Raw genomic sequence first — 18,522 nt, forward strand, 5'->3', positions numbered from 1 at the left:
CCGCGTTTGTCCGTCACAGAACACTACGAAGTAGTAGACCGTACGATGGAGTTGATACATCCCGCCATTCCGAAAGGCGTCTTCATAGAGAAAAGTATATGCGGAAGAACTCAATGTGGGATTCCGCCGCCAGAGCTAGTTGAAAGAGCGATGTTGATGTCATGTTTGTTAATAAGAACAATTGATGGAAATTCTTCGGTGGTGTTTACCCCTGAGGCTAACCCCACATTGCCGATTCTAAATTTTCTCTTCAAGGTTAGCGTTGTTTTAGGATCATCCCCTCCTCTTCGTATCACGAACGAATCTGGTCATGATTTCGTCTCTAAGTCTGGAAGAGGCAGGTGTGAAGAAATCCTCGCATCCCATCGATTAGCTCAGGATCTCATATTGTGCCTATTAACATCCGGTCGTTGCAGCCAGGTAACGCAACAAACATAGCTTATCAATCGAAGCATCGTAAAACCTAAAGGTATTTGGGGTAGACAGAAAATACCAAAAAGGTCTTGATAATACTCGCAATGTAGATTGAGAGGAAGTGCAAAAAGGGGATAAACTGTAGTATGTTTAGTGCATACAGCCCCAGTGAAAGTTTTGCTTCTGCGTCAGTACCAACAGTTGGATGGTATTTCTGAAGAAGTACTACAGAGACTGGCAACGTTTAGCTTGGAGATTTGCGGCGTAGTCCATCTACAATCTTTTGTCGAGGTTTTGTCTGCGCGGTAGTCTGATATTAGTATAGAAGCTATAGTATCTCTACTTGTAGCTAAAGGCATTCGATAGATGCAAGGCACAGCACAGCGCATGAGGCCACCTCGTAGTGCTTTTCTTTGCGTCGGTAGCATCTGTTGAAAGAGCTACAAAATATACAAATATAAACCTTTCATAAGACGAGATAAGATGGTACCGGAGCTTTGGTCCTGAAAGTAGTGCTAGTAACGCGGACTGGTAGAACAAAATCCCGCAGGGGAATATTCTTCACTAACTCAATCTCACAAAATTACAACTTGTCCACTCTCCTCATAAGGTTTGTATCTACAAGCCTAGCAGTTCTTGCATGGCTCAAAGATTCATTGCCGACACTACAAGCCATTGAATGGTCCTTAAAGGATTCGTCAACGAGTAACTTAAGGGTCAATTTACTGCCATGCGAAACATTCCACGATGGGAAATAAAGCTTCGTCTTTCTGCCAACCGAAATAGAAAAAACCATTCTAGCAAATTCCGGGAAACCCTCGGAACAATTCAATGAGCACAAGGGCTGGATAAAGCGTAGCGATGCTAATGGATTATGTCTGTCTAGTTCCGTCAACGTTGAGGTCTACAGAAGTATTGAACGTATCTCTACGAAATTACACGTGAGGATGAAAATAAAGAGTTGAATCTCTAAGCTGGAATCTTGAAACAATGGTGATTTTGCATTCAACTCACTGTCTTCATGCTACATACTCATTATCTTTATTAATGATGGTGGTCTTTCAAACCTGCTGTTTGACTCTACACTGCAGTCATTTTTCTCTAAAATTTGCATATCTACTAATGTAATAGGACTCTCCTCCAACTCCAACTGATTAACCGAAGTCACTCTCCTCACATATTTTCTCAACACTTCCACGGTCCACCCCATCACGAACGAGCAATCAGGTGACACTTCTAGATTTCGCTGTAGACAAAAATCTAGAATTTGATCCACATTACCACCCCCACCTGCCCCGCGACCCCACACCCACGAAACCACACCATACTTATTACTCAAACAAGAAGCTCCGACGCCGCCTCAAGGCCGCTACGCCCTACCATGAGCCATCCGAGCCTCCGAGGAACTGTCTGCTCCGCCCCGAATAGCCACGTCATATCCGAACACTATATATACACCGCTGGATGGAAACTCATTTCGATATTACGGCCCGAATACATTCACATAATTCTGCATGGTATGCATCGGTTTAGTAAGCTATAACCTTCTTAGCTCCCGTGTTCTCTGATCTGCCTTATTTCTATGCTTTGAATCCCTGAACATCTTGCCTTCTTTCGCTCAGGTCGTTCGAACAACCTTCCATCTCTTCGTTAGGAGACTTGCAGCCTTGTGAACAATTAGCGACTGATCATAAGTTGTTTCTGCGTGTTCGATTGTACAGCCATCTATTTTGATCACTTTCAATGTACGCTGAACATCTGCCTTTCAGGTATACAGAATACTTCATCTTTGTTTCCACAATCGGGTGTTCTGATATCCTCTACACGCATCTCCTGATGCTTCAATTTGACTTTCATAGACTTTGGAAATAAGTTCATGGATCGATCTCGTCGTAGCTATGATGCTGGAAGCAATACAAAATGATTGGGCTTGATGAAATTCGGGAAACAATTTCACAGTCATTAAGGAAGCCAAAAACTACAGCGCAGTTCTGTAATCCCCGACCGTTGCTCTCGCAACCGAGCCGTTCATCTGCATCTTGTACCAAGATTTTGAGGTAAGTTACATAGTCACTTCGGCAATTTCAAGTCAGTTTCCATCCTAATCAAGGTACAAATGAAGTCCTTGGCGCTCGCGTCGAGGAACGCTTTCTAAGAGAGCCAAGTGCCAGATCAAGACTTTCCCTTCACGACTATCCGCATTTTATGGCATTCCCGGCTGCAAGATATGCAAAGTTCCATGGCGAGTGGCAGTGACGGTGGTCCGAAAGGAATGTTACCTGGACACAGGTAAACGTGCTTCGCTGATATGCATATTTCACACGCCGGTCATCAAATGATTCATGATACACATGAGGCTGCGGACCGAGCGAAGCTAATCCCATATCCAGACACGTATCGTGGCAACTCACCCCTTAAATATGGCGAAGGTTCGGTTGAGCTTAGACGAGGAAAACAGATGTTCTTGAGTCTTCCACAGCATATTCTACTCAGCACTTTCCCAAGTGGCGCAACTTATAAAGATGAAAGATAGTAAGTGACTGTATAACATCTTGTAAGGGGACACAAGTTCAATGGATAGCTGTCTTCCATTAATTTGGTAGCAATGTGATTTTAGTGATTGGTGGTAATGATAACCATGACCTCGTTTCCTTAATAGAAACAAATTCCTAAATGTCCTGCGCCCAAATCTATTGAGAAATCATCCGTTCTGCTGACATACCATCATCTCCTAGCACTTTAGCCTTCTGTAAAGTAGCCACAGTCTTCTGAATCACTGCTACATCCACGTTCTTTGTGGCACTTGCAAATCTGACCGTCTTCAACCATTCATTTGCATCCTCCTCGCTGTAATCCAAAGAAGTGCTGATATATTTTACCGCCTCAGCCTGGTTCTTCTCGAAATATCTAACTCCCTTGTCGATTTTCTCAAACAAATCGTCCAGCCTCTTATCTTCCGTGTTTTGAAGGACTTTTGTGCTGGCAACAATTTTCCAGCTACTCCATGGCGTATATATTTCCCCAATACGCTTGATCTCTCCATTATCGTAGTATCGTTTGGAGGTAAAATGTTCCCACATGAAGAAATCCACTGTACTATCGTTCACACCATTGCGTAGTTTCTCGAACGTTTGTAAAGGAACGACCTCGAATGGTCCCTCTGGCGATTGATTTTCGTTGAGCCAGCCTTGCTCATCTGCGAGAACAAATCCCATCACATAGCTCCCACTCCCAATTCTTGAGACTCCAATTTTGCCCTTCTTCAGATGTGCGATGCTATTCAATGGTCTGTTTGCGCCAGTTGAGATTGCCCAGCCTATTTTGATTCAATCAATCTGCCTTTATCACACCTGAAGCATATGCGCCTGAGGAAAGGAAAGACATACACAATGGTGTTTCAACATAAGTCCCGACAATTCTATATCCTCCATCTCCTTCCACATCAGATTTCCCCAATCCAGCTACCCAACCTTCAGTGAGACCAATACCTACATCAATTTCTCCCGAACGTATAGACGTAATCATATGCCCAGTGCCAGACGGGAATGGGATCAATTCGGCTTCAAGACCGAAATGCTTCTGCGCAAAGTGAAGAGGGGTAGAGAAGTGCTCAGGGACGTATCCAACCTTGAGAGGAGTTTGAGTTGCTGACATGATTGGGAGCTTTTTCCAGTCGTAAGTTTATTGAGGTACAATGAATATTTCTTGATGAAGCCTCGATTAATACGTAGCTATATAGTGACGTGATAGAGAATAGTAAATGAGCTCAAGACGGATTTCGAACGGGTATTCACCGGCATGGCGGGGTAAGTTATAGTGATCATTGCGACGCTAGAAGTTTCAGGGCTCAGTTTTAGCGTGATTTTTCAGCCACACCTCCAGACCGCCACAACCTTCCATTGTCTCCGGGGATCCCAACCATCTTCGACCTCCAGCTGTACCTTATCTCTCCCCCACGATTTAATACAACAACATAAACAATATGGCTTCAGCTACTGCGCAGCGTCGTCTTCTCCAGGAGTATCGCGCCCTCACAAATAATCCACCAGACGGTATTACCGCAGGTCCAGTGACAGAAGATGACTTACTTTGCTGGGAGGCTTTAATAGAAGGACCAGAGGGCACACCATTCGAAGGGGGAGTGTTCGCTGCCGAGTTACAGTTTCCCAAAGACTATCCACTTTCACCGCCGAGTATGAGGTTTCTTGGGGAAGTTTGGCACCCTAATGGTTGGTTCTCCTGTTTTTCTGTCTTTCGACATTAGAGATGGGGACACATCGTAGCTTGGAGAGTGCAGTACTAATACGTGCTATTTTTAGTTTACCCAAGCGGTCTTGTCTGTATATCTATTCTTCACCCGGCCGGAGACGATCCAAACCACTATGAACATGCATCGGAACGATGGTCACCTATACAAAGTGTCGAGAAAATCTTGATAAGTGTGATGAGTATGCTAGCGGAACCAAATGATGAAAGTCCGGCAAACGTGGAAGCTGCCAAACAATGGAGGGAAAATAGGGCGGAATATGAACAGAAGGTCCGCGATGGATGCAGGAGAATGCTAGGATTGTAAGACCGTCGGTGGTTGAGGTCTTGAAATTCTATATCCATTGATTTGAAAGAGGCCGGGCTATATATACTGGTCCCTATAATGAATCACAGGTCACTGAGGGAAGACGTCGTACTTCCTAAGGCCGATCTCACAATCGCATGGCTTACGACATGAGACTAGGGTTGAACCACATATACAGAATGCTTAACAAGGGAAGGGAGTTTGGAAGCGTATCGAACTACATATCATTCGGTACTAGGTGACAGGTCATAAATCGGGGGTATACAACATGGACATATGAGCTTCATGAAGATAAATTAGAAATATCATTATGGGCCTGAGAATCTTATACGCCTCTAATTGTCCACAATCTTTAAGGTGAAGAATGTTATGTGGCCTATTACATTCGCTTTTTTAACACATTGCTGAGTATGAGTATTTGTACTTTAGCTGTTACCATTGCCAAGTCTGAGAAGTCGTTCCCCTTTCGCTAGGTCTCGTGTTTCGATGGGCGAACAGCCTCAAAAACGCTACTTCGAGTAGATGACTACCGGATAAATGCAAGCGAGTGTCGAAAATGCAGCCAGGTGGGTCAAAGTTAAGATGGCTACTAGCTAGGTAGCTACTTCAACGACGCTTGTTAATTCAAAGGCAAAAATTCAAGGCCTGGACGGTATCAAAGAAAAGTCTGGAGACTAAATCAAGAGTGTTCGAGTTAAATACCATGGGAAGAAGAGCTAGAATTGTTCTGTAAAAATGTAACTGGGAGTGTAACCTTTTTAGGTCCAATGCAACCCAGTGTATGTCTGGGCTTATAACCAGATAAAATCAACCACGCTTCTACGGAGTATAATGGTATGAGTCTTTCCAATCCATGACACTCACGGGCTGATGTTTTAGAATATTTGATCACGATGCAGTGAATGTGGTCGATTGGGTACGCAGATAGACATGTTGAATAGTCAAAAAAGTACTAAGAGATTCCGAAAATGTTACTTCTCGCATTCGCAGTGAGTTTGATGCATGACTGTCAGAGTTTGCTAGAAGGGGAGACCGTGAGATTATCTTAGAAGTAGGATTACATTGGCACCCAACTCTGCCGGACACTTGACGTGTTCTTCAATCTATACCGAATCGATACCAGCGACAACCAATCGGAAAGTCTTACTTGCACCTCACTGTGGCTTAGCTATGCGAGTCAAACCCAACATATCAGCAGCATTTGCCTTACCGTGCTCTGTCGATTACAGAAGCTTACTGAAATCTACGGGGTGCGAAGTCTCTCGATTGTACTTCAGGATATTGAAGATGAGCTATCATTGCCAGACCTCAATGCGAAACAGAAGAGTGAACTCGAAGAAATCATTGTCGGTTGTCGAGATGTTCTTGGGAAGTTGCAACGAGCGTTGAGCACATATGGTGAATTTAAATGTGACTCTAGAGGTGTGGGCTATAAGGCGAATTTTTTTTGGAAACGGTTTCAGTGGGAGCCTGATGACATCAAAGAGCTTCGAAGTCGTGTTACAACAAATGTGACTTTTTTGAATGCATTTCGGGGGAAATATACTAAGTAATTACTTCCTTCGAGGTTGGATCTCTGACTAATACAATCTAGTGAAACACTACATGAGATAAAGAACAGGGCAGACCAATTTCATGAACGACAAGATGATCGGGAACTCAACAAGGAATCTTTAACGATTCTGGATTCGCTTACCCTAATCGATCATACATCTCAACAGCATGATTGCATCACAAAACGGCAAGCAGATACAGGAAAGCGGCTTTCTAGATTCGCCAGTGTTCATAGAATGGGTAAATTCTGATAAGCAGAAATTGTTCTGTCCAGGTATCCCTAGTGCAGGCAAAACGATACTTACATCAATTGTTGAAGAGCGCATTAACCCCTTCCGAAACGACAAAAGTGTTGGAATTGCGTACTTCTGTTGCAACTTTCGACGCCAGCATGACCAAAAGATTGATGACTTGCTATTAAGCCTTCTCAAGCAGCTCTTAGGATACCAGCCTTCACTACCAGCTGTAGTGAAAGATATATTTAATCTACACTCACCCAGGCAGAATCGCCCGTCGGCAAAGGAAATCTCTAGTACCCTCAAGTCTATGATTGGTTCGTATTCCAAGGTATTCATTATTGTTGATGCTCTTTATGAATGTCAAATGGCTAATGGTTGCCGAATGCAATTTCTGTCAGAGATTTTCGATATCCAGGAAACATGTCAACTAAGTCTTTTTTCTACCTCGAGACACATTCCCGACATTGAAAAAAGGTTTGACAGCTCTATGCGGTTGGAAATTCGAGCCAGCGATAAAGATGTAGAGAGATACTTAGACGGTCGCATTTCGCAGTTACCTGAATATGTACAAAAGAGAACGGACTTACAAAATGAAGTCAAGACTGCAATCATTACAGCAATTGATGGAATGTATGAACTCATTCCAACCCTAGCGGTAAATAATGCTTACCTATATACTTTAAAGGTTCCTGCTTGCCCGACTTAATTTTGATTCGTTAAGAGGAAAGCAGTCTCCAAAGGCTATGCGAAACGCTTTGAATAGTCTTCCAACTGGATCTGATGCATACAGAGATGCATACAAAGATGCTATGGAAAGAATTGAAGGACGGCTGGATGATGAGAGAGACCTTGCAAAGCAGGTCCTTTTATGGATCACTTGTGCAAAAAGGCCTCTTACAACAGCAGAACTTCAAGAAGCTATTGCAGTGGAGATCAACGAGTCGGAGCTTGATGAAACAAATTTCTCTGAAATTAGTACAATGATTTCTGTGTGTGCTGGATTGGTAGTTGTTGATGATAAAAGTAACATAGTGCGCTTGGTTCATTATACTACAAAAGAATACTTCGAGCGGGCACGAGACGATTGATTTCCTGATGCAGAAAACCTTTATTACTACAATTTGCGTTACATATCTATCATTCGAAACTTTCAATACCGGTTTCTGTCTAGATTCCAGAGACTTCGTGAAGCGGGTACGGTGTAATAAATTGTCGACATACGCCGCACGATTTTGGGGGCTTCAGGCTGGCAAGGCTTTAGTTTTAGAAAAGACATTAGAGCAAGCGCTTTTAAGATTTCTTGAAAGCCAAGCAAAGGTCGACGCATCATGGCAGTTAATGAATTCTCCTCAGGTACCGAAATCACACTTTGACCAGGGCTCAAGTCTCTAGTATTCAGCCTCTTACTACAGCCAACACTTGAGTAGAGGAATGGCAGAAATGCATATACAGGGTTCTTTAGACTTGACACTGTAATAGAACTATTGCTTCATTCGGATAAACTGAAAGTTGATTTAATGAACTCGCCAGGCTCGCAAGCGGAGTATATTATTCTTGATCCCAATGTTATCAATCAGGGTCGAACGCCACTCTCTTATGCGGCGGAAAACGGGCATGAGAAGGTGGTGAATCTCTTGCTTAAGATGGGCAAAGTCGAGATCGATTCTAGAGATCAATTCCATCAGACGCCATTTTTTCATGCGGTTGAGAACGGGAACAAGAATGTGGTAAAGCTTCTGCTTGATACAGGCAAAGTTGATGTCAATTTCAAAGATGGCAATGGTGGTACGCCACTGTATCGGGCGGCTAGATTCGGCAACGAGAAGGTGGTAAAACTTTTGCTTGAGATAGGTAAAGTCGAGATAGATACACTTGGTAAGCTTGACACAACGCCGCTATTAGGTGCTGTTCGCAACGGACACGAATCAATAGTAAAGCTACTACTCGATAGAGGTGCGGTAGACATCAATCGGATTAATTACGAGCACCGAACTCCAATCTCATATGCTGCTGAAAGAGGCTTTGAGTCTATGGTAAAGCTATTTCTCAATACAAATTCAGTTGATGTCAATGTTGTTGATAGTTACCACCGAACACCTATCTCCTATGCTGCTCAGTTTGGTAGCGAATTGATGGTAAAGCTACTTCTTGATACAGGGAAGATTGATATCGGCTACCACGACAGCAGGGGTCTAACACCATTTTCCTATGCTTGCATTAAGAGAAGTAGGAGCATCATTAAATTGCTGCTCAATACAGGTAAAGTTGATCTCAATCACAAAGATGAGAACGGGATGGCACCTTTATGGCTGGCAGCTTCTGCAGGCTACGAGGCAGTTGTCAAGCAAATTCTTCAACGGCTGCAGTGAGACAGGACTTATCAAAGTTGAAGAGTGTCTACCAAAAACAATTTATATATTACCAAAGTAAGATAAATTCTACCATAACGAAATACCAGTTTCAATACTGAATGGGAGACGTTCCAATGCCTGCTTCCAAGCTATCAGGAACGCCAAATCCAGGAGTCTGTTAGTATTTCGTTATCATAATCTCTTCAACTTTAATACGACTTTGCATTTCGTCGATGTGACATACAACATACTGAGCCTCCAACCCAGTGATTATGAGCATCTTCAATCATACAGCAAAACTGTCCTTGATGCAGGTGAGTTGAGTAAGCTTATCACAAATCTATCGTAGACCTGACAATTATACATCCCTTTTGCTTTAGCTTATTATGGCTGATGAATTGCCATCCGCCTGGCCTGGACAACGATTTGACTGTCCCCATATAAACTTTTTAATCCATCATTTCAACTGTGCTGTAAACTCGCTGGATGTTGAATACAAGTATAATGTGGAAGCGCATATCTTCACCCAGCAAGCTGTTACTTTAGGTAGAAGTGAGTGGAACACATATATGTCTGCTTTTGCCACTTACGTTCCTAAAGAGCATATTTCGGTCAATGCAGTCAGTCGGCTGAAACATTTTTACATAACAATGATAATAATCCCATTCAGACGGCTTTACACAGCGACTAAATGCATTGGAGATTACAATGCTTAGGTCTCTGCGATCCTCCTTATGAAGTATAAAACGGTAATGAGATACAAGGTCAATCACTCATAAGTACACACTATAACATTGAACATACCACAGGTCCAAGAAACATGATTCTATAATCGAGGAACAGGAATCGTTCAGTCATTTCATGACTTCATATACAACTTGTTTGATTCTAGTACTTCACAAAACTTTATGGATCAGCCATGCAAAAACAACCTTTTCCACATGAACAGCACAAGCAAATTAGATTGTCATTGCACATCTGAGCTCTCAAGAAGCGTTGAGCAGCGGTGATTAGTAACATATTTAACAAACACAAGCAATCTAATATTCCCTCGTGCAATCCGCTCATGCAGTTGGCGAATGATGTGTGAACAAGAGGATGAGCCTGAAACAGTGATTATGAATGACGTGCTAAAATACTACAGTACCCTTATCTTTTCCTGAGATTGTATAAGCGGTCCTCATCTATTTCCTATCATTCATCCAAAAAGGATTCACCACCTGTACAGAAGCCATTAGTCAACTTTCTAATAAACCAATAAATATATCTCCACACCAATCAACTGTATAGATTCATCCTTACAGATCCATATCCAATCTAACACAACACTCCGACTTCATTACAAGTGAACTAATTGGTATCGACGTACACAAACGAGTTTTAATTCATTCAATACAGTCAAAGCAATAGCCAGCCGTATTGAAACTCGCTAACATGAACGTGGCGTCACTAGCGTCATTTTACCAGTCTCCCAAAGTAATAAAGGCTTCTTCTTGCATTGTCTTCTATTCCAAAAAAAAAATCATAGTTTCAGTTCGACTTCTCTAGATCTCCTTACCCTTGAATTAGAAAAGAATATCTAAGACTCCGACAAATTGATCGCTTACTTCAAGTTCGTTTCGAGAGTTTACTACAACACTTTCTCTACTTCCAATCGATTTCCCCAAGAAATCATATCAAACAATATTCTAAACAACTCAATCAGACATATATTTCTGTAAAATGTCTTTTTATAACCCCTCTTCAAACCCATCCCGGCCAGCACCAAGAGGTGCAGGAAGAGCCAACAGCAGAGGAGGGCAAGGTGGACCATCCACTGGATCTGGTTCCACTGAGGGACAGAACCAAGTCAATTCTACCAATATGGCAACTACCACTAATGACAGTGGATTTTCACAGGTATGTGTCCATTCTCTTGCACATTCTCAGCCCAAGCCACCATACCCCTTCCACTAGAGACCTAACTAACAGCCCCCACAGAACACCGAGACTTCTGCTACAGCAGCTGCTCCTAAGAGCAAAGGCCGAGGCAAGAAGAACAAGTGGGCCAAGGTCGACTTGAACGACATTGCACCCATGGCAGGCCCTTTTATTCCTGCGCAGCCAAACCTCAAGGGCAGAGGCAACAAGAAGGAACAATCCTTTGGTCTCCTTGTGGAAGACAACAATGAAGCACCTCGTCGTCATGGAGGTCCTCATCGCGGCGTCAACATCGATGGAGAAACTCTTGGCGAGATCGCCGATCGCTTGAAGAAACTCAATTTGGAGAAGGCTAGGTACGTGCATGCTTCCTATTCTCACATCACATGATATCTCCTTCCACCTATACCAGTACTAACAATACATCAGTAAGCCTCTGACTGAGTTCACAATCTTTCCCAACCTGTCGCCCGAAATGCGGTACAAGATCTGGAACATCGCAGCACGTTCCTCGCCACGCATTCTGGAAGTCGTATTGCATGCCGAATTCCCATGCCCTCCCGGTGGCGACAGAGCTTACGTTGACGAATCAGATCCCAATGATTTGAGGAGATTGAACCATAGTATTTGGCTCATCTCCAAGCCTGGTCAGAAGGTTCCGGCAATATTACAAGCCACTCAGGAATCGCGTGCTGAGGCACTACGCTTGTACGAAAAGCGATACCTTAACAACTTTCCGGATGATTACCCATATCGTCAAAACGAAGAGCGTCCTTGGACATACTACAACCCGTATGTCGATATCATCTTCTTTGGCGACAGTACCTGCATTGTTACGCTGGTAAAATTCTTCCGTCGCCATTCCGAGGAGATATTCCCTCGACTTGCCTTCCGCTGCGCCAATTTCATTGGTACGTGCAAGTACAAATGTACTTATGACACCTGGGAATGGCCACATGGCGAAGATGAGTATTCCTGTTTTTGCGGAGCTGGAATCGGAGGTGGCGGAATTGATGTTATGGGCATCCTTCACGGAAAGGACAAGGAGATTGCTCGAAACTCGCTGGTTCCTGGAGTTCCGAGTGTAGAGGAAGTCTTCTTCGTCGTAAAGACGGAGTGTATGAAGTTCCCGGCTGGACAGATGCCCAGCAACTTAACTTTCCGCCCTGCGATCCACAATGGACTTACGCAGAGTCAGCAGAAGAAGAGAACGGACTTCGAAGCTGAAGTTGACAAGGCTCGGGCCGGAGAAGGCGTTCGTGCCTGTGGTGCCAACAGATGGATCGACAAGCGTCCAACATTTAGCTTTGTCTCCTTGGCTCCTCCATTGAAAGATGGCAAGGGCAAGAACCTCCAGCACGATGCAATTCAGGTGCCAACTGAGCACATGGGCAAGTTGACCTATCGTAATAACGAATTCCTCAACGATTTGGCGGTGAAGGCCAATCTCGAAATCGTTCCAGCCCCCAAGGCTTACGTTGGCGAGAAGAATCGGGAAATCGGCCTCTATAATGGCACAGAGAAAGGCATCGAACTTGCCAAGGAGGAAATCCAGAAGCAATTGGTATGTTGAATACTCCTTGAAATCGTGGTGAATTGATGCTAACATAAAACACAGCTGAAAGATTTCAATGCAAATCGACGTGGTCCCAATCACCAAGGTGGTGATGCAAGCCGCGGTGGTTTTGGGGGCCGTGAAGGATATGGTGGTCGCCGAGGTCGTGGTCAATAGACCGACCAAGCGGCAGGTGGAGTAAATGATTATACAGGCGTTTAGCACCTTGATTTCTAAGTAGGATACAATTGAATTATCTATTCGCAATCCATTGCTTCTAACGTGCTGTGAAAAATATAAGATATTCACTTACCCGGAGAATTGCCTTTAACAGTCAAGCTCTGCAAATCTCTATCACGACATTTGAATAATTTAGACATATTTCGAATACCCCCCCCCAAAAAAGTCTAGGCATGTCTCTATGTCTAAAGCAGACACAGCGCTTGTTGAACGCCGTTCAATCTATAATTCTATATCCAAAATTTGTATACATGGTCAATAAATCATCTATAAAATCGTAATTATCCCATTTTACAAATTCCCTGTCAAATCAAGTCAGTCAACAAGCATTTCAAAACTTTAGGAATATCTTACCACTCTTCTCTCCCTAAAATCATCATACAACCCCTCCCAAATATCTCTTCCCCTACAATCATCTCCTTCCGGCACAGGAACACACGTTGGTCCCTTTCCAATCCACTCCATGTCATCCAATTCCCACGGTTTCTTCAAAGGCCAATCACTAAAATGAACAAACTTTGACTTCCGAAATACTTGCAATGGGTCCCATACATCAGTTTCATGGTTTTTTCCCCAGAAGCCTCTATGTTTACCGACAGGTCTTCTGAATTCTCCTGTAAGAAGTGAATATAATTGATGATCTATTAAGCCACAGGAGTCTTTTTGTTGTGTAAGGACAGAATTAATGATATCCATGTCGTAGATACCCACACGGGCTTTTTTGACCTCACTTTCAAGCCGTAAGAACTCCGTCGTGGAGGGTTTGATGAGCATAATGTGGGATGCTAATTGAGGGACGCCTTCGGAATCGAGCCAGTAAGCTCGTGGTGCAAGGAGTTGCGTTGAGTCTGACATTGGAGCAAGAAATAATTCATCCATGGATTTCAGAACAGTGGAATCGGAATCTAGAACGAGAAGTCTCTCGTGGGATGTCTGGTTGAAAGCTAAGAGCTTGGTGTAACTCTCTGCCCATTCGTCTATTATGCATTAGCGTTTAATGATCTCATATGTTAACGCGGGATAAAAATGAGATTCATTACCCTGGCTACCATGTTTGTGCTTCAAAATTTGCACATTTTTCAATTCCACTTTGTATTCATCTCTAGCTTGTACCAGCATCTGAGTGATGATATTCAAACCCTTCCCATCAACATCCTCGATCCATTTATCTCTCCATAACTGAGGATAAATTAATACTCTTTCCGCTTTGCTCCCTAGCGTCTTGAGCGACTCAAACAACATCAATGCATTGCACAAATGATCTTGCGAGGTTGCATATGTAATGTATGCGTATTTGTTCCACTCGATTCCAGTCTCCTCGCCCGTTAGGGGCTCCACAACAACAGGAGCCTGTTTCAAACATGCAGGAGTTTTGTACTGTAGGTGTAATTCTTTCGCTTTCCGTGTTCCGTGAGGAAGTAATAAGAGTATGATGAGTCCACAGATAACGATGGGTATAGCTGTTCGTACAGGTCTTGACCGAAGTATTTGCGCGATACTTGGTTTGGCTGCCTTAGGAAGGGGTGGTTCATCGATATCAAAATTTATAACTGGAAGATAAGGCGAATTTTGCAAGAAATCTGGAAGATCGCGTGGTGTCTGATGCGACATGCTCGATCAAGCCTAAGGAAACTTCCAAAGATGTAGAGAAATGTAAACCAAAAATTAAGAGGCTTGTATCACGTGATAGATATCAGAAATGCAAGATCCGTGAGTCCAAACCAAGAGGATATTGATCTGCCTCTGTCAGTCTGATAATTCCTGTATTTGAGTTGGGGCGAGAACATACAGAAATTGCAATCCAAAAATGTTCTAAATATCAGATTTTTCTAATTCTCACAGAATCACAAACTTTGATGAGGCGTGAATACCGAATGACAATAGAGCAAGCGGCCAAAACGCAATGTTAAGAATAGTTTATACCGGAACTGATCGGATATACGCCTGGTGAGATGAAATGATCAGTAGACTTCAAGATACAAGAAGAAAATTGATAATGGGACTGTCGTGGAATCAATAGGACGGGTCAAATGGTGCTGGCTGTGGAGATGATTATTTTTGGACTTGAGTGCTTACTAAGCCTAAAGCTTGGCTTTAGTGGCTTCATTGATAGAATAGGGGTATCACGGGACTACAACGGCGACACCATCATTCATTGGAAGTGTGATTATTTCATGCTGAATTGTTCATGATTAAGTGATGCTCTAAGTCTGGATAGTTCGCCTCGGAAATTGTATAAAGATTGTTTGATTTCCTTCACCGGCAACCACTACAAATAAAATCTCTACAAAGTTCAAAACACTCACTCGCATGCGGATTCGAGATTTGGCGCCTTCATCTCACATCCAAGGCTAACAACCTCGATGAGATCATACACATCTTCCATAATACTCCAATACTCTTTTCAAGCCCATTCCACCCCAATCTTAGCACCATTTCCACTCTCTACACTCAATTTGATCTCCTCTATCCACTCCTCAACTTCATCTCTACACTCCACCCCTTTCCACTCCTACACTTATCTCGCAAGTACATATGCCATCTCCGTTAAACCTAGATTTCTTCTCGCACATATTCTGGTTCTCCCTCCAAGTGGTAAATAATTCCATCGTGGTCTCAAATGTCCCCAGCGTTCTGGTCTGAACGCTTCGGGGTCTGGTTGATAACAGGGTGCCAGACGATGGAATACCTAAGTAATGGGTGTAATGAGGGTACCGGTTTTGACGAGAATCGGGGAGATTCCTTAATGGCCGCCACCGCGAGGGAGAATGGTGTCGCGGACAGCGCCACGGGTCATGGTTGGAGCTATGGGGGTGAGACGGAGGGCTGTTATTTATTGTCAATATTGAGATCATTCACTTCGCTTCCATGCCAGAAACAAAGAAAAAGCGACTGAAGTATGAGGGGAAAGCCTACTCTCATTGACAAACCATTGTAAATATCTCATCCCTTTCAAACTCTCAAATGTTAATCCTTCGTCCTTCTCCCTGTGTTCCAATACCTCTCTCCTCAATTTCTCCCAGACCTCCTGATTTCTACATAACCAAAAGATTGCATTCCCAACCCCAATAGCTGTAGCTTCATGACCTGCCAAGAATACATGCAAAGTTTGATTTCGGAGTTCCCGACGATCATCTGTTTCCTTGGCTATTTCGTGAAGGAGAAAACATCGACGCTTTTCATCATCTTCATCTTCTTTGTCGCCCGAAATCGATGGATCTAGACTTTTGCGTGATTTCTTGAGGTAAGATATTCGCGTCGAAGTTCAAGTGTCTTATCAATATGTGCATCGACGAATTCATGAACGGCGCGTCTTTCTTTTCTATCCCAACAGTCTTGGTATAAGAATGACAAGGTACGGTGCTGAGATCGAATACTGATGCCTCGTTGAGCATGATGGAAGGCGTCGAGAAATTCATGGGATTCAGAAGCTTCATCGGAAGATTCATCTAAAGCGTTGACAGATTCGCCAAAGATGAACTCAGTGGATGTGTCGAGAAAATGTTGATGCCGGGTTAAAAGATCAATTCATGATGATGGGCATGATATAGATAGGAGTTCGACTTACTAGATCATCAAGCAAGGGACTTAAGTTCACGGTTCTTCCATCTCTCGAAACGAGCTTTAGGAGATGTAATCCAAATACAGGAAAATTGGCTGCATTTGCCCTGGTAAAGATAGGTCGTATCACGGCTCGGGAACGTTCCCAAAACGGCCCATCAGTACTAAAAAAAAACGCCATCTCCTAGAAGGGGAAAGGAGCATTCATCTTTAGACGATGAACTCCATAATCTTTGAAGTTTTTACTAAAATGTGTTTGAAGAACTTGAGGGTCGATAGTAAAGATGATTTTTTCCCCGAAATACTTCTCAGTGTATGTGCTTCCGAGTTCCTTGTGATGATTCATGACAAATCCGAGATGTGTATGACTTTGTATATTCTTTATTTTGTCAAGGAAAAGGTCCACGCCGATGGGATATTCAGAAAATCTCTTGGGGTGCTCTACGCAATCATGATCATATTCCTTCATGAATCGCTTGTGTCTTGTTCTGAGTCTTGCGGCAGCAACCAGATAGCAGACCAAAAGTATAACCAAGAAGTCTTCACCACAATCTGAGGACACTTCTATTCAGATTCGACTGGAGCGCCAGTTCGAGTTATGGATAGAAAATCAACACGGAAGTATCATTATATGCGAAGTAACTACTACAAGTGAAGGCAAAAGGTACTGAAATTTGGGGCTAGATTCTTTTCGGCATGGTAGCTTTTCTTCTTACATCATGATTCTGCATGCTGGTGGCAGATTATCATCCGTTAGAGTGATTCCAAGTGCTATTGGTGAAATACTGGACAACTAACACAGCCAGCAACAATGTTACCATATCCAATCGAACTGTTAGATCGATGTCCCTACTGATGTTGGTTCGAATCTTCACGGTAGCTTACATTCCGACAATCCTGGTCAATTTCTTCTGCCGTCGCTCGCTTTGATAAGAAAGAAAGTCCCTCGAATTAGTAGCAGGAGTACGTGTTTCTTTTTTTTTGTCCGATCCATTGATAATCTGCGAAAGATACTCCTGAAGTGTGAATCACTTGCAGCACCGGGAGACATCTACCTTACCAGCTTGCTGTGATACCTGCTAAATTGAAATACTTTTGAATGGCTTCTAGACACGATTGTGATCTTACAAGTAGTCGAGATTTTCGCCAAACTGCCATTCCGAAGATTTCCCATATCAGTAATCTGGATGATATTTGGTTCAAATTCACACCATTCACTCTCAGGACGCCTCAGTCCAGTCTGAATACTCAAGGAGTCATGAGGAATTATGTTTGACGAAAGATCCGGAACCCCTGGATCGAAGCAGATGGTTATACTGCAACCTCTATCATGCCAATACCATGACCAACTAATACTTGCCAGAACTGAATGCCAAAAAATCATGTTGCATGTCTAAAATTCCCGAATTCCGACAGAGTACAATAAACTTTCATGAACGGTCATTGTTTGTTCGGGACCGGTGAAACCTAAGGTTCATTACCATAGATTTGAAACCTCGTCCACAACTGTCATGAAACCGACCTCGCGGCTATGTGAAAAGTATAAAGAAACAGACTTTTTGTTGCATATCTTAAATCGGTATCGGTATTTCCGCCAATACCTATTTCCGCTTGTTAGATAAGTCGGGTACCCTACTTTCGGGCCACCCCTGTTTTGGGCCACTCTTTATCACTAAAAATCTCAAAAAATGGAATTTTTAACTTTCTTATTTATGGATAGAATTTATTGAAAATTTGTGTATATATAATTCAGATCGTTTTGAATCTAATCTGAAAATTTTAGATTTTTAGGATTTTTCTGTATTAAGATCTAAAGCTTTAAAATATCGATTTTTTAATTTATATGAGAATCATATACAAATTTAGAACTTTTATAAAATCTTTAATAACTTTTTAACAACAATCATCAAAAGAAAATTATATATCTTTTTGAAAGTTTTGAGCTTAAATCTATATAGAAATTCAAAAAAAACCTCAAAAAAATTAACAGATATAAAGATATAGTATACAGTGAGTTTGAAGTAGTATAAATATGTTACGCCGGTCCATCCTCGGTACCGCGTCACATGACTCTTAGCACGTGATAGACCCTGCATGACAGGCATAACGGAATGT

At 42.7% G+C, this 18,522-nt stretch overlaps 8 protein-coding genes across 8 annotated transcripts; 5 read left to right on the top strand and 3 right to left on the bottom strand.

Annotated features, from left to right (window-relative positions):
* Positions 1-2,205: 2,205 nt before the first annotated feature.
* On the top strand, positions 2,206-2,670 carry EAF01_008070 (uncharacterized protein; the record flags this gene model as incomplete). The annotated part of the gene is made up of 2 exons (XM_038916326.1): positions 2,206-2,471; positions 2,508-2,670. Exons 1-2 carry the CDS (start codon positions 2,335-2,337, stop codon positions 2,668-2,670), a joined length of 300 nt encoding a protein of 99 aa, XP_038767688.1. The 5' UTR covers positions 2,206-2,334.
* Positions 2,671-2,722: 52 nt separating this feature from the next.
* EAF01_008071 (uncharacterized protein) lies at positions 2,723-2,947 on the top strand (the record flags this gene model as incomplete). The annotated part of the gene is made up of 1 exon (XM_038916327.1): positions 2,723-2,947. One exon carries the CDS (start codon positions 2,723-2,725, stop codon positions 2,945-2,947), a length of 225 nt encoding a protein of 74 aa, XP_038767689.1.
* A 157-nt stretch (positions 2,948-3,104) lies between these two features.
* Positions 3,105-4,068, bottom strand: EAF01_008072 (uncharacterized protein; the record flags this gene model as incomplete). The annotated part of the gene is made up of 2 exons (XM_038916328.1): positions 3,105-3,730; positions 3,801-4,068. 2 exons carry the CDS (start codon positions 4,066-4,068, stop codon positions 3,105-3,107), a joined length of 894 nt encoding a protein of 297 aa, XP_038767690.1.
* A 254-nt stretch (positions 4,069-4,322) lies between these two features.
* Positions 4,323-5,346, top strand: EAF01_008073 (uncharacterized protein). The gene is made up of 2 exons (XM_038916329.1): positions 4,323-4,643; positions 4,734-5,346. The coding sequence occupies exons 1-2, from the start codon at positions 4,397-4,399 to the stop codon at positions 4,985-4,987; spliced, it is 501 nt and encodes a 166-aa protein (XP_038767691.1). The 5' UTR covers positions 4,323-4,396; the 3' UTR covers positions 4,988-5,346.
* A 609-nt stretch (positions 5,347-5,955) lies between these two features.
* Positions 5,956-9,149, top strand: EAF01_008074 (uncharacterized protein; the record flags this gene model as incomplete). The annotated part of the gene is given in 7 exon segments (XM_038916330.1): positions 5,956-5,976; positions 6,043-6,536; positions 6,582-6,766; positions 6,777-7,410; positions 7,466-7,784; positions 7,813-8,133; positions 8,208-9,149. The coding sequence occupies 7 exon segments, from the start codon at positions 5,956-5,958 to the stop codon at positions 9,147-9,149; spliced, it is 2,916 nt and encodes a 971-aa protein (XP_038767692.1).
* Positions 9,150-10,853: 1,704 nt separating this feature from the next.
* EAF01_008075 (uncharacterized protein) lies at positions 10,854-12,783 on the top strand (the record flags this gene model as incomplete). Its single annotated transcript, XM_038916331.1, has 4 exons — positions 10,854-11,030; positions 11,112-11,407; positions 11,481-12,615; positions 12,670-12,783. 4 exons carry the CDS (start codon positions 10,854-10,856, stop codon positions 12,781-12,783), a joined length of 1,722 nt encoding a protein of 573 aa, XP_038767693.1.
* Positions 12,652-14,824, bottom strand: EAF01_008076 (uncharacterized protein). Its single transcript, XM_038916332.1, has 4 exons — positions 14,636-14,824; positions 13,887-14,583; positions 13,201-13,823; positions 12,652-13,148 (listed from the first exon to the last, which is right to left on the bottom strand). Exons 2-4 carry the CDS (start codon positions 14,455-14,457, stop codon positions 13,128-13,130), a joined length of 1,215 nt encoding a protein of 404 aa, XP_038767694.1. The 5' UTR covers positions 14,458-14,583; positions 14,636-14,824; the 3' UTR covers positions 12,652-13,127.
* Positions 14,825-15,053: 229 nt separating this feature from the next.
* Positions 15,054-16,241, bottom strand: EAF01_008077 (uncharacterized protein; the record flags this gene model as incomplete). Its single annotated transcript, XM_038916333.1, has 3 exons — positions 15,054-15,672; positions 15,763-16,084; positions 16,206-16,241. The coding sequence occupies 3 exons, from the start codon at positions 16,239-16,241 to the stop codon at positions 15,590-15,592; spliced, it is 441 nt and encodes a 146-aa protein (XP_038767695.1). The 3' UTR covers positions 15,054-15,589.
* Positions 16,242-18,522: the final 2,281 nt, after the last annotated feature.

Source organism: Botrytis porri (assembly GCF_014898465.1).
Source record: "Botrytis porri strain MUCL 3234 chromosome Unknown BPOR_011, whole genome shotgun sequence".
Lineage (NCBI taxonomy): Eukaryota > Fungi > Ascomycota > Leotiomycetes > Helotiales > Sclerotiniaceae > Botrytis > Botrytis porri.

Bases quoted from the DNA above. Each gene is read 5' to 3' on its own strand.
- EAF01_008076 (XM_038916332.1), bottom strand. From the start codon at position 14,457: ATGTCGCATCAGACACCACGCGATCTTCCAGATTTCTTGCAAAATTCG. The intron at 13,824-13,886 runs GTAATGAATCTC...AATGCATAATAG, and splicing joins GCACAAACATGGTAGCCAGG to ACGAATGGGCAGAGAGTTAC. The intron at 13,149-13,200 runs GTAAGATATTCC...TTGATTTGACAG, and splicing joins ATTTTAGGGAGAGAAGAGTG to GGAATTTGTAAAATGGGATA.
- EAF01_008073 (XM_038916329.1), top strand. From the start codon at position 4,397: ATGGCTTCAGCTACTGCGCAGCGTCGTCTTCTCCAGGAGTATCGCGCC. The intron at 4,644-4,733 runs GTTGGTTCTCCT...TGCTATTTTTAG, and splicing joins GGAAGTTTGGCACCCTAATG to TTTACCCAAGCGGTCTTGTC.